Below are 26,878 nucleotides of genomic sequence, written 5' to 3' on the forward strand. Positions count from 1 at the left end.
TTTGTCTGCGTCCGCTTGTGGTCATTTGACGTCTTAGCTACTAAAGTAGTTTGACATTATCGAGTTATTAATTAGACGTAGAGTTAATTGACGATCTCGTTATCACTAAATACTACACTACGACTTTAGACAACAATTAATGAGGGTATTTCAGACAATGCGATATAATTTTACAAATACTAGGCACTCTAGAAATAAAAAAAAATTCTATAACCACTTTGAATCCCATAATTTCATATTATAACAATCATATGCTAAACAAAACGCCCAATATTAATAGTACGGCTATCATTATACTCAAATCGTTTAACAAACTACCTACACAATTTGGTAGCATAACGTAGAATTATACAAACGACGTCTAATGGGCCATTACCATCGACGACCGTTATTCCGATATTCGATTATACAGTGTTAACATCTAGTTTATAGCCTAGAATCCTAGATTGCTGGGTAGAAACTGTAGGTATACTATGTAAAACTCTTCCGTTACTGTGTAGAAAACGCACTGACGATTATTGGTCTTAGAAACGTTGGGCCGGCGCACTAAGTGAGGCTTTTCGAGACAACGTGTTGAGTCGCGGAAGTCAACACCGCGCTTTCCCTTGTTACCAGAAGCGAAGAAATAAAAATATTCAATATTTCATTCACATTTGTGAAACGAACCCACAGCCTGTTGTGTTTAAACACACCTTTGTAGTTTGTACAAATGCACCTTGATATATATCAATATTTTTATTTGTTTTGTTTTAAATTATGTTTTCTTTTTCCGTTTTCTTCGCAATAGAGTGAACCATCAATAAAATGAAAGAACGAACCTAAAAGTAAACAAACATACATATTTCATACAAAAAAGAACATTCGTGTTTATTACTCGCTCAGATAAATCTATTCATCGGCCATTAAGCTTAGCTATTGCAATATAATTGACACTGTGACGGATATTCTAGGAAAAAACGAGTTCTTACTGAGAAAATATCGATATTCCCACGGCCCCCGTCTGTCTGTCTGTGTGTATGTATGTAGATAACATAATTACTTATAAATTTATATTTCCTTGGCGATAATAAGTAGCTTGTATTTAAAATAATAGAATCGTTATATTTGTTATGATAAAACAATACAGCTTCACATTTTTCCCGCATATCAGGAAAGACGGAGAAAATCTAGTGTTAAGATATTCCGTATAAGTAGGTTAAAAAAGACCTCGATGTATAACAAAAGAATATAATAATACTACCTCGATGTATAATAATATAGGTACTTACGCCGTAAATAAATCATGCTGAAAAAGTGAACGCTTTGATATATCACTAGGCCGTTTGGAAAATGTAGGGTGTTTAAAATATAAATAAAATCTAAGTAAAAAAAAACAAACAATTTTCGATATGCAAAGCATTTTACAGATCACATCACGATTGCTTCAATAGTGCCATATAAAATTATTTTATAACCTGTATTTACAAATATTATAATTTAAATTTTCTCTAATTTTGACTTTAAAGTTAGAACTTTGAAGTCAAGATGAGTGAAAAATATTATCTATACTTATAATACAGCGATTCCCAGTTTGGTAAAACAAAAGAATTTTCATGTAATTTTCACTTCAACAGCTCCCCAAGAGCTTCCTCCAAACAAAAATCCAATGTATAATCCTAAATCAGAAAAATATAGTCAATATATAATTTCAGAAAATAGATAACATAACAAATATAACTAAAAAAATAAAAACTAAATTACTTAAAAAAACGTTCATACATATAAATATGACTGTTAGTTTAAAAAAGAACCCACTACTACGGTACAAACGTGAAACATACTAAATAAACCTAGTAGAAAATTTAAATAACCTGTTGTAGGATAACCTATCGGCACTGTCATTAATTAATCACAATTGAATTTTGTGCATATAATATCAAGGTTAATTACTTATAAAATGATTTAAATTCAGTTCATTATTTATACATATTTTCTTATTTTATGCAATTTTTTAAATTAGATGATTTGTCTGTGCGTATATCTTACAGTCTATTACTATAAAGTTTAAGAATTACTAAAAAATGTAATAATAAAGTTCGCAACAGCTGGCCAAAAACGCGTCTCCAAAACGACCAAACTAATAAAATACAGACAGAACAAGCAATATTAGCATTAAGGGCGGATCGTTACGACGTACTGTTGCAAAATTGTGTCCATATCTCAAATTGCCATCGCAGAGGGTTGAACCCGTTACCCTCGTGGCCATAAATTAGTATAATTACAAGATAATTGCACGGATGCCTTATAGAGATAAGGGGCACGTGTTTATATGATAATGTTGATTAATTTCTATAATAAATAATGTTCATACATAGTAATATATAAAGTGAAATTCGGGTTGTTTGTTTGTTTGTTGCTGTCACGCGTCAACGCCTGACCGAGCGTGATATTAACTTGGCACGCACGTACAATAAAAAATGTCAGAAAGGGTTTAGTTATTTCAAAAATAATCTTGATACAATTAAACACTATATAATTACAAAGAAATATAAATATAAAAATATAGATTCCGTCTGGACTGTAAAAGCGACGGTTGTGGGTTCGATTCCAATCGAGACAACGTAGTATTATCATTTCCTCTCTGCCCTCTGAAGGGCAAAAGGGTGTGACTGTAACGTGACGGTTGTGTTTAATTATTAAATAATTAATATTTTCATTTCTCACCAGCACCAGAAACCCGGCATCGAGTTTCGCTAATCAACAGGCAATGCTTCAAAAACTTCGGTGGAAAGTGGTGAACGGAGTGTCTTAACACTAGGTTCCTTACAGCGACATATACAGATAGAACGTGAAGCTGATTTTTATTTATTTTATCCTCTTTGTTAACAAAACGCAGCTTTCAGTTCTGCCGCTTAAAATTTAATGTCTCGAAAACTGGGCGTTGAGTGGGGAATTAGGTATATATGTTTTAACACGAGATGCCTTCTATAATAAATAATGTAAATACATAGTAATATACATATATAAAGTGAAAATTGGGTTTATGGTTGTTACGTGTCAACGTCTGAGCTATCGTGATAAAACTTTGCATGCACGCACAATAAAAAAATTAAAAAGATTAATAAGGTCATAAAAGATTTAAATACAAAAAATTTACGAACAAAATGTACGCACTTGCCTTTAGTGTGTTAATAACGAAACGTAATAGTTGTAGAGATATTAAGAATATTTAAAAAATAACTTGTACTTTTGTAACTTAGCTAGGGGTAGTCAGTGAAAACGGAGTGCCAAATGCTACATTCTTTACATTCCTCTTTCGCCTCGTCCACTGTCATCAACCACTTCATACATGCTCTCATGCTGTAATCATGCTTTTAACGTAACTTCCATCCAGAATCTTTAATACTGTGTTTTCAAAGATCAACCGAGGTCTCTCGCTCAAAAACTATATTTTACCCCGATCATATGCAATTTTAAAATGTTTCTCTTCCGTTGGTATAGATGAATAATTTAAATATAACATCGGTTTTCGGGTTCAAGCGTTTTGCCACTACCTTCTGTATGCCTAATCGTACAGAAGTTAGTAGCGAACCTAGGGATAAGAATCTCCGTTCTCAGGGTGAGTTGGGTAATGTCTGAATTGACGGTTCTTAGATATTTATTGAAAATTTTCCATAAATATCTAAGAAATACCAAACCAACCAAACAACTGATGTTCTATCGTTATAAGGCAGTAGTATATCAAGTTCCCTTGCATAGGAAAATTACCGGGCGACGACTGGCGCGCTGGCAGCGCGACCTACAAGGCGGTACCGATGAACCTTTTAAACGAAGAATTCTTGCAAAAATGTAAATTTACTTATCTCATGTGCATGATTGTATGTGTTAACATGGTTACAGAACACGTGTTTTCCTTTTTTGAACCTGCGAGACTAGTGTTAAGATACTACCATTATCCACTTTCGACATTGGGTGTTGAGGGACGCAACTCAACGCCGCGCTTTGCTTCATCACCAGAAATTTAAATAATTAAAATATAATTTTCTCGACAGTAGGACTTTTGTGTGCCTCCACGAATGGCCTCATCATATGCATTTTTATAGTCCAATATCTATGTAACGATAGCATAAATTATTTTTTAAGCTGCACTTTTTATGCACCTTACTGCACAGTAGGCAGAAGGGATCTAGCCTAATTTTAGAGACATTGTATGTTGAGTGCAAACAAATCAAATAAAAAAACCAAACATATTTTCGTTCAAAGTCGGTAAAAAACAGTGCTAAAGTAGCTCAAAGCACGTAACCGCGACCTACAAACACACCAAAAAACGTTCGGAATGCAAGAAAACGTTAATGATCATCGTAACTCACGACACCCACCAGGCCACCACGTTTAATGATTATATGGAATTTTTGTATGCAAGATTGATAGCTTGTGGCATCTGAGTGCGACTACACGGGATAATTATGGGTTTATATCACCGTTTGGGGAATATTTTATACCATATTCATAATATTTTGATTTTTCCAGTCGGTTATGTAAAATGCAGGTTTGGGTTCCACCAATTAATATAGATAAAGTTCTATACTGGGCAGAAGATGTACAAGGGAGTGACTCAGTACTAAGGTTGCTCACACGCCGTGGGCGTTTAACCAGAGGAAACATGGGAACCTAATGTTAAGACACTCCGTTCGCTTCCATGCTTAAATATTTCATATCCGCGAATGGGAATCGATCCCACAATCTGTCGCGTTTTACAGTCGGACGCTTGTGCTCTTGCGCCACGATTGGCATTTACACAGGAGATATGTGATAAAATATGAGATAAATTTATAGTAACACTTTAAATTAAGTATTTCCTTTGATTTCAAAACATTCATTTTTGACTTAAATGGCGTTTCTTATAAGCTTTTATAAATTTGAAACGATTATCATATTTTTATCTATATTTAAAATCTACATGAATAATTATCATTTATTGGGTGTGGTGTGTATGATTTCTTTTAACAGCAGTTGAGGATTAAGTGTGGCACTATCACATTTTCCTCTACCTGTCAAAAAAAATATAAATTGTTCAAATTATGCGCATAAATATTAGTATTTCTTTCCTCAATTGATCTCGATTTATAGATGTCTGTGAACTTAGCAGAGCATTGTCCAGCAGATCAAAAAAAAAATGGAGTTCTCTTCGCATGCACCTGAGTTCTATAGTTCCTGATAGGTTTTATAAATAGTTCTGTCGTTTTTACCCCTGAAAAAGTTATGTAAAAAAATGATCTGCTAACTTCCCTTAGCAGATCATTTTTTTGCAAATAAAAATCGGGGCGAGATCTGCACTCATAGGGATGAATAAAATAGTTCCTGATAACTTTTAACAATAGTTCTGTTAATTTCACGAAGAAAAAAATTTTTAAACAGAAAAAAAGAACGTTCGTTTCGAAAATAGTTCGAAAGGTAAAGTAATTTTTAAAATTAATAAAATGATACTCAGACGCGAGAACTCTTTATTTTACAATAAAATATAAGTAGTTCTACGATATTTAGCCTGAAAGAAAACCAGAACTCTGAAAAAACTGCCAGCAGAGCATAGTTTAATGTATGAAATATTGAAAAATGTCTATTTTAAGTCTTCATATGTAAAAGTACTAAATATTTTTTTTTTGAAAGTGTTCAGACACGGGAACTCTTGGATTTCTAACAGAATATGAGTTATTCTATTATACAAAGCCAATTACAAAACTAGAACTCCTGTAAAAATGCCAGCAGAGCATAGTTGAAGATTGAATTTGTTGAAAAATATCAAATTAATTTGTTGAGATGCAAAAATATTTTTTAAAAATATTAATATCTTGCTCAGAAGCGAGAACTTTTCATTTTTCAACATAATACAGGTAGTTCTACGATATTTAGCCTAAAAGAAAACCAGAACTCTGAAAAAACTGCCAGCAGAGCATAGTTGATTGTATGAAATATTGAAAAATGTCCATTTCAACTCTTCATATGTAAAAGTACTAAATAATTTATTTCTGAATGTGCTCAAATACGAGAACTCTTGTATTTCTAACAGAATATGAGTTGTTCTATAATAAAAAGCCAATTACAAAACTAGAACTCCTGTAAAAATGCCAGCAGAGCATAGTTGAAAATTCGATTTGTTGAAAAATATCAATTTAACTTGTTGCGAAGAAAAATATTTTTTAAAAATATGAATATCTTGCTCAGAAGCGAGAACTCTTCATTTTTCAACAGAGTACTGGTAGTTCTACGATATTTAGCCTAAAAGAAAACCAGAACTCTGAAAAAACTGCCAGCAGAGCATAGTTGATTGTATGAAATATTGAAAAATGTCCATTTCAACTCTTCATATGTAAAAGTACTAAATAATTTATTTCTGAATGTGCTCAAACACGAGAACTCTTGTATTTCTAACAGAATATGAGTTGTTCTATTATAAAAAGCCAACTACAAAACTAGAACTCCTGTAAAAATGCCAGCAGAGCATAGTAGAAAATTCGATTTGTTGAAAAATATCAAATTAACTTGTTGCGACGAAAAATATTTTTTAAAAATATGAATATCTTGCTCAGAAGCGAGAACTCTTCATTTTTCAACAGAATACAGGTAGTTCTACGATATTTAGCCTGAATGAAAACCAGAACTCTGAAAAAACTGCCAGCAGAGCATAGTTGATTGTATGAAATATAGAAAAATGACAATTTTAACTCTACATATGTTAAAGTACTAAATATTTTTTTTTGAAAGTGTTAAGACACGGGAACTCTTGGATTTCTAACAGAATATGAGTTATTCTATTATACAAAGCCAATTACAAAACTAGAACTCCTGTAAAAATGCCAGCAGAGCATAGTTGAAGATTGAATTTGTTGAAAAATATCAAATTAACTTGTTGCGAAGAAAAATATTTTTTAAAAATATAAATTTCATTCTCAAAAGCGAGAACTCTTTATTTTACTATAGAATATAGGTAGTTCTACGATATTTAGCCTGAATGAAAACCAGAACTCTGAAAAAACTGCCAGCAGAGCATAGTTGATTGTATGAAATGTAGAAAAATGACAATTTTAACTCTACATATGTTAAAGTACTAAATTTTTTTTTTTGAAAGTGTTCCGATACGGCAACTCTTGGATTTCTAATAGAATATGAGTTATTCTATTATACAAAGCCAATTACAAAACTAGAACTCCTGTAAAAATGCCAGCAGAGCATAGTTGAAGATTGAATTTGTTGAAAAATATCAAATTAATTTGTTGAGAGGCAAAAATATTTTTTAAAAATATTAATATCTTGCTCAGAAGCGAGAACTCTTCATTTTTCAACATAATAGTATAAAAATGACAATTTTAACTCTACATATGTTAAAGTACTAAATATTTTTTTTTGAAAGTGTTCCGACACGGGAACTCTTGGATTTCTAATAAAATATGAAATATTCTATTATACAAAGCCAATTACAAAACTAGAACTCCTGTAAAAATGCCAGCAGAGCATAGTTGAAAATTCGATTTCTTGAAAAATATCAAATTAACTTGTTGCGACGAAAAATATTTTTTAAAAATATTAATATCATTCTCAAAAGCGAGAACTCTTTATTTTACTATAGAATATAGGTAATTCTACGATATTTAGCCTGAATGAAAACCAGAACTCTGAAAAAACTGCCAGCAGAGCATAGTTGATTGTATGAAATATAGAAAAATGACAATTTTAACTCTACATATGTTAAAGTACTAAATATTTTTTTTTGAAAGTGTTAAGACACGGGAACTCTTGGATTTCTAACAGAATATGAGTTATTCTATTATACAAAGCCAATTACAAAACTAGAACTCCTGTAAAAATGCCAGCAGAGCATAGTTGAAGATTGAATTTGTTGAAAAATATCAAATTAACTTGTTGCGAAGAAAAATATTTTTTAAAAATATAAATTTCATTCTCAAAAGCGAGAACTCTTTATTTTACTATAGAATATAGGTAGTTCTACGATATTTAGCCTGAATGAAAACCAGAACTCTGAAAAAACTGCCAGCAGAGCATAGTTGATTGTATGAAATGTATAAAAATGACAATTTTAACTCTACATATGTTAAAGTACTAAATATTTTTTTTTGAAAGTGTTCCGACACGGGAACTCTTGGATTTCTAATAAAATATGAAATATTCTATTATACAAAGCCAATTACAAAACTAGAACTCCTGTAAAAATGCCAGCAGAGCATAGTTGAAAATTCGATTTCTTGAAAAATATCAAATTAACTTGTTGCGACGAAAAATATTTTTTAAAAATATTAATATCATTCTCAAAAGAGAGAACTCTTTATTTTACTATAGAATATAGGTAATTCTACGATATTTAGCCTGAATGAAAACCAGAACTCTGAAAAAACTGCCAGCAGAGCATAGTTGATTGTATGAAATGTAGAAAAATGACAATTTTAACTCTACATATGTTAAAGTACTAAATATTTTTTTTTGAAAGTGTTCAGACACGGGAACTCTTGGATTTCTAACAGAATATGAGTTATTCTATTATACAAAGCCAATTACAAAACTAGAACTCCTGTAAAAATGCCAGCAGAGCATAGTTGAAAATTGAATTTGTTGAAAAATATCAAATTAACTTGTTGCGAAGAAAAATATTTTTTAAAAATATAAATATCATTCTCAAAAGCGAGAACTCTTTATTTTACTATAGAATATAGGTAGTTCTACGATATTTAGCCTGAATGAAAACCAGAACTCTGAAAAAACTGCCAGCAGAGCATAGTTGATTGTATGAAATGTAGAAAAATGACAATTTTAACTCTACATATGTTAAAGTACTAAATATTTTTTTTAGAGTTCTGTATTTGTTGCAGGCTAAATATCATATAACTATTTGTATTCTATTGAAAAATGAAGACTTATCGCTTCTGAGCACGATTTTAATATTTTAAAAAAATATTTCTGCGTTTCAGATAAGAAATTTGATATTTTTCGACAAATTGAATATTCAGGTATGCTCTGCTGGCATTTTTACAGGAGTTCTTGTTTAATTATTGGCTTTTAATAATAGAACTACTCATATTCTAGTAGAAATCAAAGAGTTCCCGAGTCTGAGCACAATAAAATAGAAAATTATTCAGTACTTTTACATATGAAGAGTTGAAATGGACATTTTTCAATATTTCATATAATCAACTATGCTCTGCTGGCAGTTTTTTCAGAGTTCTAGTTTTTTTTCAGGCTAAATATCATAGAACTACTTATATTTTATCGAAAAATGAAGAGTTCTCGCTTCTGAGCTAGATATTAATATTTTTAAAAAATATTTTTCGTCACAACATGTTAATTTGATATTTTTCAAGAAATCCAAATTTCAACTATGCTCTGCTGGCGTTTTTACAGAAGTTCTAGTTTTGTAATTGGCTTTTTATAATAAAATAACTCATATTCTATTAGAAATCCAAGAGTTCCCGTGTCGGAACACTTTCAAAAAAAAATATTTAGTACTTTAACATATGTAGAGTTAAAATTGTCATTTTTCTACATTTCATACAATCAACTATGCTCTGCTGGCAGTTTTTTCAGAGTTCTGGTTTTCATTCAGGCTAAATATCGTAGAGTTACCTATATTCTGTTGAAACATGAAGAGTTCTCGCTTCTGAGCTAGATATTAATATTTTAAAAAAATATTTTTCGTCGCAACATGTTAATTCGATATTTTTCAAGAAATCCAATTTTCAACTATGCTCTGCTAGCATTTTTACAGGAGTTCTAGTTTTATGATTTTCTTTTTATAATAGAACTACTCATATTCTAGTAGAAATCAAAGAGTTCCCGAGTCTGAGCACATTAAAATAGAAAATTATTCAGTACTTTTACATATGAAGAGTTGAAATGGGCATTTTTCAATATTTCATACAATCAACTGTGCTATGCTGGCAGTTTTTTCAGAGTTCTGGTTTTCTTTCAGACTAAATATCATAGAACTACTTATATTCTATTGAAAAATGAAGAGTTCTTGCTTCTGAGCAAAATATATTTTAAAATATATTTATAAAAAATATTTTTCGTCGCAACATGTTAATTTGATATCTTTCAAAAAATGAAATTTTCAACTATGCTCTGCTGGCATTTTTACAGGAGTTCTAGTTTTATAATTGGCTTTTTATAATAGGACTACTCATATTCTGTTAGAAATTAAAGAGTTGCCGAGTCTGAGCACATTAAAATAGAAAATTATTCAGTACTTTTACATATGAAGAGTTGAAATGGACATTTTTCAATATTTCATACAATCAACTATGCTCTGCTGGCAGTTTTTTCAGAGTTCTGGTTTTCTTTTAGGGTAAATATCGTAGAACTACCTGTATTCTGTTGAAAAATGAAGAGTTCTCGCTTCTGAGCAAGATATTCATATTTTTAAAAAATATTTTTCTTCGCAACAAGTTAATTTGATATTTTTCAACAAATCGAATTTTCTACTATGCTCTGCTGGCATTTTTACAGGAGTTCTAGTTTTGTAATTGGCTTTTTATTATAGAACAACTCATATTCTGTTAGAAATACAAGAGTTCTCGTGTTTGAGCATATTCAGAAATAAATTATTTAGTACTTTTACATATGAAGAGTTGAAATGGACATTTTTCAATATTTCATACAATCAACTATGCTCTGCTGGCAGTTTTTTCAGAGTTCTGGTTTTCTTTTAGGCTTAATATCGTAGAACTACCTGTATTATGTTGAAAAATGAAAAGTTCTCGCTTCTGAGCAAGATATTAATATTTTTAAAAAATATTTTTGCATCTCAACAAATTAATTTGATATTTTTCAACAAATTCAATCTTCAACTATGCTCTGCTGGCATTTTTACAGGAGTTCTAGTCTTGTAATTGGCTTTGTATAATAGAATAACTCATATTCTGTTAGAAATCCAAGAGTTCCCGTGTCTGAACACTTTCAAAAAAAAAATATTTAGTAATTTTACATATGAAGACTTAAAATAGACATTTTTCAATATTTCATACATTAAACTATGCTCTGCTGGCAGTTTTTTCAGAGTTCTTGTTTTCTTTTAGGCTAAATATCTTAGAACTTCTTATATTTTATTGTAAAATAAAGAGTTCTCGCGCCTGAGTATCATTTTATTAATTTTAAAAATTACTTAACCTTTCGAACTATTTTCGAAACGAACGTTCTTTTTGTCTGTTTAAAAATTGTTTTCTTCGTGAAATTAACAGAACTATTGTTAAAAGTTATCAGGAACTATTTTATTCATCCCTATGAGTGCAGATCTCGCCCCGATTTTTATTTGCAAAAAAATGATCTGCTAAGGGAAGTTAGCAGATCATTTTTTTACATAACTTTTTCAGGGGTAAAAACGACAGAACTATTTATAAAACCTATCAGGAACTATAGAACTCAGGTGCATGCGAAGAGAACTCCATTTTTTTTTTGATCTGCTGGACAATGCTCTGCTAAGTTCACAGACATGATTTATAGTAAGAATAGTAACACTATAAATACATTTATGTATGCGGCCAGTCGTAGTGCATGTGCACAAGCGTGCGACTGTGCGTGCGGGTTCGATTCCCGCTTGAGCAAATTAAATATTTAATATGTTAATTTTTTCGCTCTGGTAGCGAAGCTCAACGCTGTATTTTGCGTTGAATTCCGTCAATCAACACGTTGTGCCTCCAGAATTTACCCAAAAATGGGGAACGGAAGTGTTTTAATGGGAACAGAGTGTCTTAATTACTTCCTTAGGTGCTGATTGACACCTCTCTTAGAGATGTTCGTTAAAGTTTAATTGCCATTAAAATGATACATATCAATAAAGTTAAAGGAATTAACTTCTACTTAATATCTTAAGAGCTGGCCCAGCTTATGCATAGTAAAAACAAATCGACTAAAATACATTATTTAACAAAGAAAATACAAATATGTTTGGCAAATTCACCAGTTGTGATGTCGCCGGTTTTTTGTTGTTTATTTTTTATAGCTTCGCCCTCAATACATTTAGTTGGTAGTTCTGAAGTAGTATACTTTGGTTCTTCCTCCTGGCATTAATCCCGGCTATTGCCAGGGTCTGCCCTCCTACTCAACCTACTCCACTTTGCACGGTCTTTTGCGTCCTCGGTGGTTAGACCATTGGCTCTCATGTCCTGCATCACGACATCCAGCCAGCGCTTCCTTGGGCGTCCAGGAGGTCTCACTCCAGGAACTGATATAGCAAGGCACTTGCATCCGACATAGTTCTTAGGCCGGCGCGTAACGTGGCCAAACCATCTCAGACGACGCTCTTGGAGCTTATCCGCTACGTCACGGACCCCAAGACTACCTCGAATGAATGTGTTGCGTATGCGGTCAGACCGCGTTACGCCGCACATCCACCTCAGCATCTTCATTTCCGTGACGTGAAGCTCCTGAGTGTGCCGAGATAGTGCCGGCCAACATTCGCTGCCGTATAAAAGAACCGGTCGGATGATGCTCTTGTATATCAGCCCCTGCTCTTGTATATGAGCTTGGGCGGTATTCTGCGGTCGCAGACCACACCAGTGACCTCCCGCCATTTGGCCCAGGCAGCGCTTATCCGCCCTTGGACATCGTGATCGATGCCTCCAGACTCGTGCATAACGGATCCAAGGTACCTGAACTTCTCCGACTTAACGGCTGGCTCAGGACCTATAAGGATGGTGCTCGAGTCCCGGCTCCCGCAGGCCATGTACTCTGTCTTCGACACATTTAGTTTAAGACCGCCGTTCTCAAGCGTATCCTTCCAGAGGTTCACTTTACGCTCCAGCGTCAGTCGGTTCTCGGCAATGAGTGCTATGTCGTCGGCATACATCATCAGCCATGGAGGCTGGTCCTGGATGTGAGCCGAGACAGTATCGAGCACTACATTGAATAAGAACGGACTAAGAGCCGAGCCCTGGTGAACCCCCACTGTAATCGGGAAGGGTCTAGTGTCGCCAACAGCAGTCCTAACCATAGAAGCGGAATCATGGTACATGTCTCTGATAATCTCAATATAGGCCTCAGGGATCCCTTTGGATCGCAATGCCCACCAGATACACTGACGAGGCACACAGTCAAAGGCCTTCTGCAGATCTAAAAAGGCCACATGCAGAGCTCTCCTTTTTTCCCTGTATGCCTCCATCAAAGTTCTGAGGGCGAAAATGGCGTCCATGGTGCCCGATCCTGGCTGAAATCCATATTGAGACTCAGAGATAGTACAAGTAGTATACTTTGGTTATTTGAATATAAATATATTAAGGAAATAAAAAATTGAGTTAGAATTCTGCCTCCCAACTCACAATGTTTCGAAAATGTGGCGGAGAGTGGAGCAAGGAGGATCTTTTCACTAGGTTTTCTATGCATACCACGCTATATGCGGGGTACGCCGTGAAAGACAAAAAAAAATAAATAAAAAGATAAGTACCTACTTACTGTGGTTAAAAAAATTAGGTAGATATTGCTTTGACTAGTAAACTTTAACACTTTTAATTAAACAAAAAATCAATTAAAACTATTTTTCATTAAAGTTTTTATTTTGTAATAAAATTTTATCATCACTATCACACACATGTTTTGCATGTTTCAAAAACGTTTAACAAAATCAAAACTTTAATAGTAATATCCCTTATAGGGGCCAGACAATAGAAAGCGGTATGCTCCATAAAATATGATCTTTTAAACGTAAAAGGGCAAATGATGTCGACATTACGAGAAGTTTTTTCTATTTTTATTTCATTTTTTGAGAGGGAATGTAAAAAAAATAATTTAAATATCAGGATCTAGCCTACAACCTCGGCGTTAACAGTCAGTCTCAGTATTTTTTTATAATTATTTAATACCTCTATTTGAACATTTTCCATACTTTTAGAGACATTATGTATATTTACATGTCTCTAAAAAAAATAACGCTACACTTGCGGTTTCCGTATGTAAACAATACGCGAGGTGTAATTCGCAAAAGTTGTATACGTTTGCTAACCTAAGAATGCTGAGTAGAAGAAAATTAATACTACAATTTTTTGACGTAATAGCACAATAATAAAACGCATTGTCATATCAGGCCGTCGCGAAACACCAACAAGATGAATGTAATGGGCAGAAAACCGACATACTTAATAATAGGCAGTCCAAGGTTCCACCAACCACCAGCTAACTTCCAATCCCATCATCAGACCAGCTGGAAGATACCATAATTAACCTGTATTATCATCTCATCTACAAATAAAAGCAAAGTATCATGATGATACAAGAGTTAGAAGTGCGTGTAATACAGATTCTTAAATTTTATATCATAGTTACAGCTCGAAAGGGTGTTAAAAATTATACAACTTCTTACAGAAAATACTCCACTATAGAAAACATGGAACAAACTAAGAACCCCGACATCCCATCAGGGGTTACGGGACGACAGGAAGCTTTCAGCTGATTGAAACAGAAAAGGTGCCATGGGAAGGCGTTAGGGTGGGGTGTCGATTTCCCGTTTGGTACAGATATGTATGTAGTCCATTGATGGATGTTTTATAGCTTGATGTTATCTAGTGATAAGAGATTGAGTGATAAGCGATTTTGGTGGATAAGTAGAATAAAATTTGTATAGTGTCTGTTTTTATCGTTTAAGAAATTCGGTTACTTATTAATAAGCTTCAAGATTAATTTCAATAATTAAAAAAGAAAAGACAAGTATATTTTAACATATTAAGTTAATATCTATAAAATACATTTATTTTAATACAACCATCGATAAGTTTTTAACAAATGATAAAGGCGTCAATATATGCCGTCACAATTATCTGCCGAGTTATTTCGAAGAACTTATACAGTGATGAAACAAATTCTCAATAATTATATATTTTTTTATAATTACGCAATTAAAACATTTAACAGCTACCTATATGAAGCAATTGCAATTTGAAAGTTAAAAATATTTTACATTTATGCAGATACATATATATCTACTTATAAAACGTACCAAATGATAAGTGTGAAAATAGAGTGTCCATTAAGAGTCTGCTAGGTTCGTGATATATATGGAATTAACTTTTCATCTGAGACTTCGCCCTAGTTGTGAAATTGAAATATAAAAATATTTCACAGATAATAATCGAAACGATTAACTTGCTTGCTATATAGCTTAATTTTTTTCAATTTGAAACAGTAGTTGCTTACAATATCACGTGACCAAACAAACTGCGCCTCTTTATAATATGATAAGTAAAGATGAAAATTTTTTTTTACAAAAACCCCATAGATTTATCGTCATATATAGCTCAAGATCGAAGTGGGTAACAGTCTTAGCACAGCAGTAGGTGCGCAAGGTAGGGGGTTACCTACAAGAATACTGGTTGTTGTGAAACAGGGTGAGATACGGTTTAAATTATATTGCCAATACTGAATAGAATTGGTTGCTATCTATAATGGTGTTAGAAATAAGTACGAGATAAAACTAAAACATAGATAAATTGGCGCAGTGGTACCGCGTGTGTACAGTCACAACGCGACGGTTGGGGTTTCGATTGCCAATCGGGGGAATGAATTACGCTCTGGTGACAAGTCAAAGTGCGGCGTTTCTTAGCACTACGCGACTTAATATTAGGTTCCCTCTGCGTAAACTGATAGTCAGAGCGAAGCTATACACTCATATGTCTAAAAATTTGTTACAAACAATTATTTTTTTAGTTTGTTTAGCTCACATTCAATTTCTTCATATTTTATTCAAGATTAGCATTTAAAAAATGCTTAAACAAATAATCATTTGCACCGAAGTAATATCAACATAATATTGATAATTGGTATTTTACCAATTATCATCTCTGAGTATAACTTCAAATATGAAGTACAATTTAATAAATAAACACCCAATAAATTACAAACTCCAAACTAATTCAACAATTTGTAATAGGCAAGTCAATAGGTCAAATATGAATGTATACCAAAACATTAGTTGCATTTTAATTTTGATTAATATCTGAGTGGGCGTCGCATTTATATGGTGTGGGCTGAACAATATGACACATTGCATAAGGGCCTAGATGTGGACATGGTTGCCTTGTTTTCAATATTCTGTTGCTATATGCCTTCTTAATATATGCAATTTTTTTTAGGTTCACATTCTTACATCCATGAATATAATAATAAAGATATAATATACTAATTTTAATACTACAATTATTACAGCAAGAAATCTTGTAACAGGTGATGTCAATAAATAGATTCATACAAAATCCATAGCAATTTAAATATCATACATAGTTAATCAAAAATTTAAGATCTGTTCAGTTTCAGCACAACTACATTTAATCTTTCTTTAGGTTTATTTTTGCCTTACATTGTAGCCAACATACAGCAAGAAATACAAGAAAAGCTAGTGTCAAAACACTCTGTTCTCTGCTTTCTGTTCAAATTCAAGACATCAAGTGTTAAAAAGAGGAACTCATCACTGTATTTTGTCTTACTACAGCAGGAAATTTAAACAAAAGTCATTTACCCTCATTGCCTCATTTAGTAAAATCTCAAAATAGGGGATTCACATTATTTGCTTATAATTTTATAGTTCTTTACCATAACCACATTTGTTTTACTTTATCATTTGCACAGTACTATAAATATTATAATTCTCTAAGGATGCATATTACAAAAAACAAATTAATCCTAGCAATGTAATAAATACAAAATAAATAAATGAATTGTAGAGGCCAGTCTTGGCACAGGGGCACAAAGTATGACTGTAAAAGCGACTCGGTCTGGGTTTGATCCACACTCGAGGAATTAAAATATTTATTTAAATTTATATTTTCTTTTCTTCTCTCTGGTGTCGAGGAGGCGTTGAGTTCCACCACTCAATATGTAAAACCTCCAGAATACTAGGTTCCCTTTGTCTATCCTGCTGTGTGAGTTTTGAATTAAATTAATGGTAATATAATTTAATAAATAATGGACACATTAATGGTGATACTACAGGAGTCTTATAAAACAACCAAGGACCTGAGGAGGAGGATGCGGAGCAAAAGAGATATGCAGAGACCATAGTAAATGGAGCTCCATTCTTTATAGTTAATTTACCCTATAACCATTATCTCTCTTGAGTATTCTTTTTTGAAAAATAAATATATTTCTTAAAACCAAATTTGAAACCTCTTCCAATAAGAATTTGTATTAAAGTAACTAACTTTTTCAAATATAGCTATATTAAGTACACTTTTATTTCTATAGATGTCAAAAAAGTTTAGAAACACATATATATAAAACAATATGAAAATATAAAGAATATAGAACTAAAATCACTTAAGGTATATTACCTTAATCAATGATAATGTATTATTTGAAGTGGAATTTAAACAGCCTTGAGTAAACAATAAGAGATATTGACAGTGAGCTTATCAGTACTTATCAGAGGAATGCACTTCCTGTGTGATAATGACTGACCTTTACTGATAGTTCCTCAAGGACTAGCTAAAATGTTTGTATTATAGGTCAATGACATGGAAATCGCATCAGCAAAGTCAGATAATTATGTTCATATAATAATAATACGGATAAATATAATTCAGTCTCGTGATGGCACAGCGTTGACTGTGAATATGATAGTTGAAAATAAAGTATGGTTAGAGGTTCCACTTCTCAACACATAATGCCTCAAATATTGAGTGGAGTCTTAACACTTGGTTAACTCTGGCTACCCTGCTAAAGAGGACAGTAAAAAGATAAAAAATATATGTAGACTATCAGTAGAGGAAGTTTTAGATGATTTTATTAAATTAGTAAGCTTAACTTCTAGGTTTCAATTGTTAAAGTAGAATAATAAAGTACTTACCATTAGAACTCTTCAAGTCTCGATGTATGAGCGATATGGGCGCATCCACATGCAAGTACGCCATGCCGCGCGCCACCTGAATCGCCCAGTCGACCAGGATACCCGGCCGTATCTTACGTCCCGAGAGCACTCTATTGAGAGGTCCACCGCGCGCGTACTCCATCACTAAACACAAATTGGGCTCCTCTAAACACACACCCTTCAACGACACTATATTCTCGTGCTGCAACATCCAGAACAGTTTCGCCTCCTGCAACACACTCTCCTTGATCACTTCGATGTCCTCGTTGGCGTCCTGGCGCGCTGCCTTCACGGCCACCACCTCGTCATTCCAGTAGCCTCGGTACACCTTGCCGAAGCCGCCCACGCCGATGACCTCTTCCAGCTTAAGCTCGGCGAAGGAGAGGCGCGGCGGGTCCACGTCGCCGATGACGGAGGACACGGCCAGCGGGTCGTCCTCGGTCACGTACACGGCGGGGAAGATGCCGACGCGGTCGCCGATCTTGCCGGTCCACCAGCCCTCGTCACCGGATATGTTGGCGTCCTTGGACAGAACCTCCACCACCTCGCCGCGGCGCAGCGACAGCTCGTCCTCGCCCTGCGCCGCGTAGTCGTACACGGCCGTGAACAGCGCGAGCGCGCGCTCCTCCTCGGCCGCCATAGCCGCGCGGCCGGCCGCTGGCCGCGGCGGCATCACCCGCCGCTGCACATTGCCGTAGCTCACGACGTCGTTTACGATCACCGTGTTATTCCGCCATCTTTGTTTCTCTCATCGATCATGGCGGTGTGTTGGAACGTTCACTGAGTTCACTTGTTCGTCGCCGTCCTCACTTATGAAGATTTCGGAGTATAACACGGGCGTGAGACCTGCTGTGATACTGTTAATTATTCTCCATTCATCTATCACGCTATTCGATAGACGGACGAAATGACAACCATACCACAGCGAAGTCTGTGACAAACTGTCATATGATGTTACCATAACAAATTTTGTTACATATGACGGCGAACACGTTTATTACTTTAACATTTTGAAAAATATTAAATATGTACAATAAATTAATTATATACTTTTTCGATGTCGTTATAATAATATTAAAATAATTTTATAAAGATTTCAAATAAAATCAGTCAATATTGTAGTTCTATAATATTTTCATAGATGGGAGCACTTATACGCGTAAATACGTTCTAATTCTTTACCAAATACTGAGCGCCATCTAGGTTGCTTGTAAGTAAATCTAAAGTCAAATTTAAGTTAGCAGAGAAAAGTTGAAAATTTATAAATCATTTCTACTAGATGGTGTTTAAATATTAACTATTTAAATTGAATATTAGTAGAAACAAATAATAAAATTTATGTTTAACACTATTTCTATTAACTGAAAAAGTAAAGAAAAGCATGACTTGTTATTTCACAATGTAATGCGACAGGTCCCATGGTGTAATGGTTAGCACTCTGGACTTTGAATCCAGCGATCCGAGTTCAAATCTCGGTGGGACCTTCTTTTTATTTTTTTAAACTTATTTTTTTTTATTTTCTCCTTCTCAATAAAACTAATATACAACAAAAAAATAAACTAAATTTTAACCATTTAGTAGCACGTCCAAGCGCTTGTGGAAGTCTGTACGGATGCTGGAAGGGAGCATTATTGATCGCGCGAAAATGGGATGGCTGTATTCGCGGCGACCACCCAGCCCGCGGGACGTGGGAACCATTTTCAACCTCAAATAACACCTAAACGCCTTAAAATATCACTTTTATAAACCAAAATATCCATCAAATACACTAATATACAGTTACGCGGACTATATACGCTACAATATCATTTATTACAACAAAAGACAGTGTAAAACAACCTTAAAAACTTCAAACGTGACATGACATAGTGGAAAACCTATGGAAATCGCACGCGGAGACTTCAAGAAAATGGAGATTATATGAGAGTTACCTGTGATATACTTATTACATATAATTTGTATTATTTATCATAAAAAATCAATGGAAAATATGATAAAACAGAAGAATTAAGTGATAGTTTAGTATGGCGGATTTATCATCGCCGGGTTGATAATAAAATTATGGTTTTAAATAACAAAATGTTTGACAATTGTTTTATTTTGAGAACATATTTTCTAAAGTGGTGTTGGCGCAAACGCTGGTATAATATGAAATAGACTATTAAAGCTTGTTTGTGTGTTTTTTTATTTAAATAATAATTATCAAAATGAATACTTTTAACGCGCCGACGACTCAAATAAACGCTATTGACAAAATGACAACAGTCAAGTGCAAGTCCGTTGATTTAGAGGGCTACGTTATAATAGTGGTGCAAACTAAGGATAATAAAATTAAATTATATGGTGAGTATTTTTGTTAGTTTCACGCTGTATCCCGCATGTAGCGGGGTGGGCTGAGGGAGCCTAGTGTTAAGTCACTCTGCTCCTCATTTTCCGCTAAATTTTGGAAGCGTTGCGAGTTGAGTGGCGGGACTCAACGCCGCGAATATAGTTAAAACTATAAAAAAAATTAACTCAGGCACAACTTACCTATTTAGACATAATTCAGAGTAATTGCTAATAAATTATTTGATTAAAAAAAGATGATTCATAATAAGGAAAAAATTATGATTGGAGGTATATGTATATCAAAACATATTTTTAATAAAATTACATATATAATTGTAATTATTTCTTGAAATTTTGTGACATTTCCATTACTCATAAGGTTATTTTCCGTAATTTAGTCGTTATTTCTTTGATAACATTACTTAGTATTTAAAAAGTGATTCCAAATTAACGTATTGAATATAAATAAAATATTTAACGTTGTTATATTTTCGTTATCCTTTGACACTAAGTTTGCGACTTGGCGAATAGTAAAAAAAATAATATCCTATCACTTATGGTTTTTCCGTTGCGCGTTTCCTGATTGTAGACAATAACAAACCAGTGTTAAGATATTCCGTGTTACACCTTTTGGGCCAATTTTGAGTCAATAAAAAAAAATGTTAATTATCTATAATATCAATAAAAAAAAATAGCCTTATAAACCTGCCTTCCTAACGCAAATCACTTCGCCAATATGATGAGGCATTATTTAGGTACCTTAGTAGGTGTTCCCTACGTTTTGCATAAAATAATTACGATTATTATTTTCAATAGTACCACATATTCGAGCCACAGCTACACTTCGCGAGGCATAAGCTGAGCTTTGCATTTGTGTGCGTGTTAATATATAGTAGGTAGGTAGGTGCGTGTTAATATATAGTAGGTAGGTAGGTTAACTTTTAGTAAATTATTTTTGTGTTCAATTTATTAAAAAATAAGTTATAGTTGGCAACATGAAATGTCGGACAAAAATATATGTATTCTTTACATTTGTACGATTTTTTTAAAGTAATGTTTATTTGTGTTTATCATATTTTTGAAAATGTCAAACCTGTTCGAAAACTTTTTAACTGTCGCAGTAAATAGTAGTATCACAATAAATATTGCAATTAGATACACTCGTGTTCTTATTAAGACACTCGATGTATACACTGAGTGTACCATGTACAGTGTCATGGTCTATTCGTACCTTTAGATCTCGTGGACTGCCGACTTAAATATATAAAAATAGCGTTAACTTTGTTTATATGAACTAGCTAGAAATAATTTATTTTTATAACTTTTATTAATAAAACCATTCTTACAGGTTCTCCGTCAGCGGGCAACTGGGAGAACCTGGAGCTGGCCGACGAGATAATGGACGTGAACGAGACCAGGCTGGAGGACATGACGCGCACTGAAGTCCTTAGTCATATACATGAGGTGAGCTTAAAAAACATCCAAATATTGTAAAAAAAAGGATTTTTTTATTATTTTCATACGTGCACAAGTATGTAGTGTGAATAGGTGTAGTTTGAATTTGACTTCATGTGTGTGTTAGGCATTCATTTTTAACATACGTATTTACGTATGTAAATAAAAATCGTGATGATTTATTAAGTTCACGCTGTACCGTGCATATAATAGCACAGGGAACCTGGGGACCTAGTGTTAAATTCTTAGGTCATTGCGTGTTGAGTGACGAAATTTAACGCCGCATACAAGAAAGGTCCTGTTATATTCACATTTTATGTATTTTTTCTTTTTACTTCTCTACTATTGTATATGAACCTACACAGCCCACTCCAATAACATACTAAACAACCACCAAATAGAGAAACATACTTTTAGCAGAAACAAAATATCATAACACTCAAGCTGTCTCTACCATTGACTTGTGATAAGTTAATCGAATACAGCAAGTAGACTTGTAGAGTCGAGGCAAGTGGTTGGACGGTGGCCAAGCGATATAACGCGGGCTGTCTGTATGTCACATACGTTACTGTAGGAAATACATATACTGTGTATCTGATCTACGTACTATGTCTCTTTTTTTATAGCTTCACGCTGTGTTTCACTTCTGTGCATAGTAGGGTAGATAGGGGAACTTGGGAACTTGTTATAAAGACACTTCCGTTCCCCACTTTTCGGCGAATTGTGGATTCATTGTATGTAGAAGAACTTTATACCCCCATTTGTCTCGACACTAGAGCGAGGAAATAAAAATATTAAATTTTTCATTTTCTAGTGGGGATCGAACCCATAGCTTGTCACGTTTAGAGTATGATGTGCTCCTGCGACTGGCCTCTCCATGACATCCATACCTATATTATAAATTCGAAAGTAACTCTGTCTGTCTGTCTGTCTGTCTGTCTGTCTGTCTGTCTGTCTGTCTGTCTGTCTGTCTGTCTTTTCCGCAATCAGGGCCAAACCGCTAATTTAATTGTGATAAAATACTCATATAGAGATACTTGAGGGTCCCGGGATGAACATAGGATACTTTTTTTTTCTCATATTTGTAATATTTTCGTTATATACCAATATATTAAAATAATTAATTTGACAAGGAATTTATTCCGCCATGTTAATAACAATCGTCGCTACGCGTTGCTAAGCAACGGCTTGCAAAGTTTGCTGATTTAAGAAAACGTCACCCACAGTGAGTTTGCTTAATGCATACATGGTGCGCGCCGATATAGATTTATACAAATCTCTTTATACAAATCATTAACAAAAATTAGATGATTTCTATAATTTGATATTCATCCTTATGAAAATAAATATAATAGTCACTTTTAGCATTTCATCTAGATGGAAATTATAATTTACTGTATAAACATTCTAATAAATAATTAAGATGTGATTGATTCCAAATGACCTAGCCTTCGGGCGGCATAATATGAGTATGACCGACGCGAACGGGCGGATGACTTTGATGATTTTGTAAATTTTTATAGATTTTCGATTTTTCGATTTCGATTTACTATTAAACACACATTAACATATTTTTTATGTAATTATTTGCTGCTTATAATAATATAATTATATATAATATGTAATTTATCTCAGTTCGGTTATCTATACCGATGTTATACACTTAAAATATCGTAATTTTAATCATTTGAGATTTTATTTAATATTGTTCGCAAAAATTAATAATTATTTAATATAGAAAAATGTTTAGTACGCGCGCACAGCAAACTTTAGGTTTTTTTTTCTAATATTAAGAATTTCCTTTAGTTACTTTTACTTCTTTGGTTTGTTCATTTCGGTTACTCAGATATTTTTTCTAATAATAAATCTCCACTTATTATTATTTTTTAACTTATTTTAATGATTTAGGCTTATATTTTCGCGGGCGTAGCCGCGTCCGGGCCCACTAGTACTATATAAATCTATTAAAGTTATATCCTATAGAAATAGAAATAGAAATAGTATTAGCAAGATTGCAAATATTGTCTAAATTAGTAAAAATGAATGGAATTTTATGGTATTGCAGTACAACATAGAAATATCTAAGCAATACGCGACATTAGTTAGTTCGATTCTCATTTGATTAATATTTATATCGCTTATAGTTTTTGGTCGTAAAGACTTGTAGAGTCGAGGCATCTACTTGGGTGAGGGCCAAATGTTAATTGGCGTCTGTATGTAATTACCTCTTTCATTGTGGAAATCTATACATAATGTCACGGCAGTCGTGGCGCAGCAACACAAGTGTGTGACTGTAAACGCGACTGGTTGTGGGTTCGATGCCCACTGGAGGAAATGAAATATTTATTTAAATTTATATTTTCACCTCTTCGCACTGGTTTCGAGGCAAAGCGCGGGGTTGAGTTCCGCCGTACAACAAGCAATGCCTCCAGAATTCGGCGGAAAATGAGGAACGGAGTATCTTAACACTAGGCTCCCTCTGCCTACCAAGCTGTGTGCGGATATAGCGTTAAGCTCTATACAATATAATACGTTAATTAATTGAAGGCACTGACTGAAGCATTTATTTCTTTACATTGAATTTATTTAGTAGAAATTAAAGTCACAATTAAAACAAGGCATAGTAGAAAATAGAATAGTGTCACAATGACAGCGGAGATACAGTGGAGAGAGGAGAATGCATGAAACAGCCACATGTTTTAAGTGCTATATTAATGAAAACACTACTATAATATTTATATAAACGATTGTAATATATGAAATATATTATATTATTATACTCGTATAGGTAATTACTAATTAATACTAATTAACTTCACGCTATCCCACTTTCCGCCGGGGTTGTGCTAGAGCGTAGAAATGGAAATATTAAGAAATAATAATTCATTCCTTCGAGTGGGGATCGAACTCATAACCGGTCGGGTTTATAGTCAAACAGTCAAACAGTTGCGCCCCTGCGCCACGCCTGGCCTCAAATAAAATTTATATAAAAGATTGTAACATGTAACATATATTATAACTATAGCAACAGCCCACGCTTACGGCACGTCATTATATTACATAGGTAATAGCTAATTAATAATAATGATATCATCAATTATATAACGATCCATCATGATGATTCAATTGTAGTGGAATTGTGTTTATATTATATTATAATGGGTTCGTTTAATATTATAGTAGTTTAAGGTATTGATGATGGAAGTAGCTAGTTTGATTCCTTGTCACAACTTATTAGAGTTGTATTTGTTAAGGGATAAAATAAAAAAAAAAGTAGACAAATAATATGACAGGGGAAGCAGAAGTACATTGGAAATCTAGTGTTAAGACATTCCATTTCCATTCTTATCATTATGACATTTCAGTTCCCAATTAAACACTTCTGCCCCCTTTTCCTCCGGCTCTAGGGGAACTGCGTGTTAAGTGGCGGAAGTTGACGCTACCAGAGCAAGAAAATTAAAATATTCGTGAAAATTGATCCCATAATGTTGTGCCTGCGGCCTTTAGATATAAATTGATACTATTATAATTTATAATAATTAACATAATTAATTATTATATTTTGTTACAGTGTATATCGTCGTGTGTCATAAAGCTACGTGTTAAACGACGGAGCGAGACAAAGCTATGTAAGTGAAAGAGACATAATATTTTAAAATTCATTAATAGATATTATTATGATATTTATTATATTTTAACATAATGAGCGTATACTATATTAATTAATATTATGAAGATTGTTTGGTCGTCCGTGCTAATCTCAGGAACTACAGACACATGTCATGTTCTAAGTGCAGGAGGTAACTCTGAGCGCAGGTACAGTGGGTTACATCGAGACGATTAACTTTATGTACACAAAAATAATCATCCAATTCCTGAGTTTCCAATTCTACTGATAGTTCCTCAGATTAGAGCGTTTAGTTTTATAATATTAGTAAATATAGATTGGATTTTCGAACTACATATTTAAAATTAAAAAATAATGTTAAACATTTAAATAATTATATCTTAAGGTTATTAAATAATATCATAGCAAAAAGTAAGGAGTTGGAGATAGGAGTTGCAGGTGCGATCGCCAATCGGAGTAATAAATTAATTTAATTTACAACTTCGGTTAAAGTAACAAATTATTTAGTGTTGTGTTCTGCCACGCATATTGGAAAACGAAGAATGGAGTGTCTTGACACTAGGTTCTCTATCTGCCCTGTTATATTCGGTAAAGTGTGAAGCTGAGAATGAATTTTATTATTATTAGCTTTACGCTGTATCTCGCACACAACAGGAGGGAACTTTTGAGTCTGGTAGCACGTTAGCGTGTTGAATGGCGGAGCTCAACGCCGCGCTATATTTCGTTTCCTCGAGTGGGATCTAACTCACAACCTGTCACGTTTACAGTCACACGCTTGTGCCCCTGCGCCACGACTGGCCTCATATTAAAAATATAATATAATGTAAAATTCATACTCCAGATCATTGTTTATATATTTTTTATATAACACTACGCTACCTTAATACGATTGTAAAATACTTTTCCCTACTAATGTGATTAAAACTAAGAAAGGCTTCCTCGAAGCAACTCTACTCTACCAAAACATCTACAATCAATTTTAAATCTAATCCTCTTTACAATAAGATCGATATTACTTAAAAATCACGGTATACTATCAAAAAATTTCAAAACCAAACGCCTGTAAAACAAAGAGAAACGGTATATTGTGATAACGTTCTATTGTGGGTGCCGTATCGTTTAGTTACAACTATGTCGTAATATGTAATGAGTTAAATATAGTTCTGACTACTTTACTGGACACAGCCTTTGAGGTTACGGCGGTGTTGCCGTTTCGTTGAATTACCTGAAATTAAGGGAAATAAATTATTATACATATTATATTAGACGTTAATAATAAAAGTATACAAACTTTTTATGGAAAAAATATCGCAATTGAAATTTGTTAATATAATTTTCTTATTAGAATCTTCTAAGATTTATTTTGTTTTATTAGTATTTTTTTATTTTACATATTTTTGGGGTATATGCAGTTAATATGTAAAATAATAATTTCGAATCTTTTAAAGTAACGTTAAAGGACAGGAAGACATCTCTGTTAATTTCATTTAATATCTTATTAAATAAAATTAACAGAGATGTTTTACTAACAACTCTAACATTTAATATCTTTAATTTAATACACCCACACTATAATGTGCTAAACGTTAAAAGTTTATAAAATGAAAACATAAGCTAAAATTTAAAGTAATAAAACT

The 26,878-nt window shown here is 33.4% G+C and overlaps 2 protein-coding genes and 1 non-coding gene across 10 annotated transcripts in view; 2 read left to right on the top strand and 1 right to left on the bottom strand.

Moving 5' to 3' along the window:
* The window catches only part of LOC146531083 (mitogen-activated protein kinase kinase kinase 9-like), a 61,544-nt gene extending 42,760 nt beyond the window's left edge, over positions 1-18,784 (bottom strand). For 5 of the 7 annotated variants that reach the window (XM_085199070.1, XM_085199066.1, XM_085199071.1 and 2 more), the window contains exon 1: positions 17,810-18,783. In XM_085199070.1, coding sequence (XP_085055196.1) covers positions 17,810-18,503 — 694 coding nt within the window. In that variant the 5' untranslated portion in view covers positions 18,504-18,783. Of the gene's footprint in view, positions 1-17,809 lie in introns of all 7 variants that reach the window. The other 2 variants (XM_085199065.1, XM_085199072.1) reach the window with 2 other exon arrangements.
* Positions 18,785-19,242: 458 nt separating this feature from the next.
* TRNAQ-UUG (transfer RNA glutamine (anticodon UUG)) lies at positions 19,243-19,314 on the top strand. The gene has a single exon. It is a non-coding gene; the product is annotated as a tRNA-Gln (tRNA).
* A 187-nt stretch (positions 19,315-19,501) lies between these two features.
* The window catches only part of sdt (MAGUK p55 family member stardust), a 133,437-nt gene continuing 126,060 nt past the window's right edge, over positions 19,502-26,878 (top strand). The window contains exons 1-3 of one of the 2 annotated variants that reach the window (XM_085199073.1): positions 19,502-20,173; positions 21,507-21,622; positions 25,185-25,242. In XM_085199073.1, the coding sequence (XP_085055199.1) occupies positions 20,038-20,173; positions 21,507-21,622; positions 25,185-25,242 (310 nt within the window). In that variant the 5' untranslated portion in view covers positions 19,502-20,037. The remainder of the gene's footprint in view (positions 20,174-21,506; positions 21,623-25,184; positions 25,243-26,878) is intronic. The other variant, XM_085199075.1, reaches the window with a different exon arrangement.

The sequence above is a fragment of the Heliconius melpomene genome, chromosome 16 (assembly GCF_056956725.1).
Source record: "Heliconius melpomene rosina isolate 202511_hmr_F chromosome 16, ASM5695672v1, whole genome shotgun sequence".
Lineage (NCBI taxonomy): Eukaryota > Metazoa > Arthropoda > Insecta > Lepidoptera > Nymphalidae > Heliconius > Heliconius melpomene.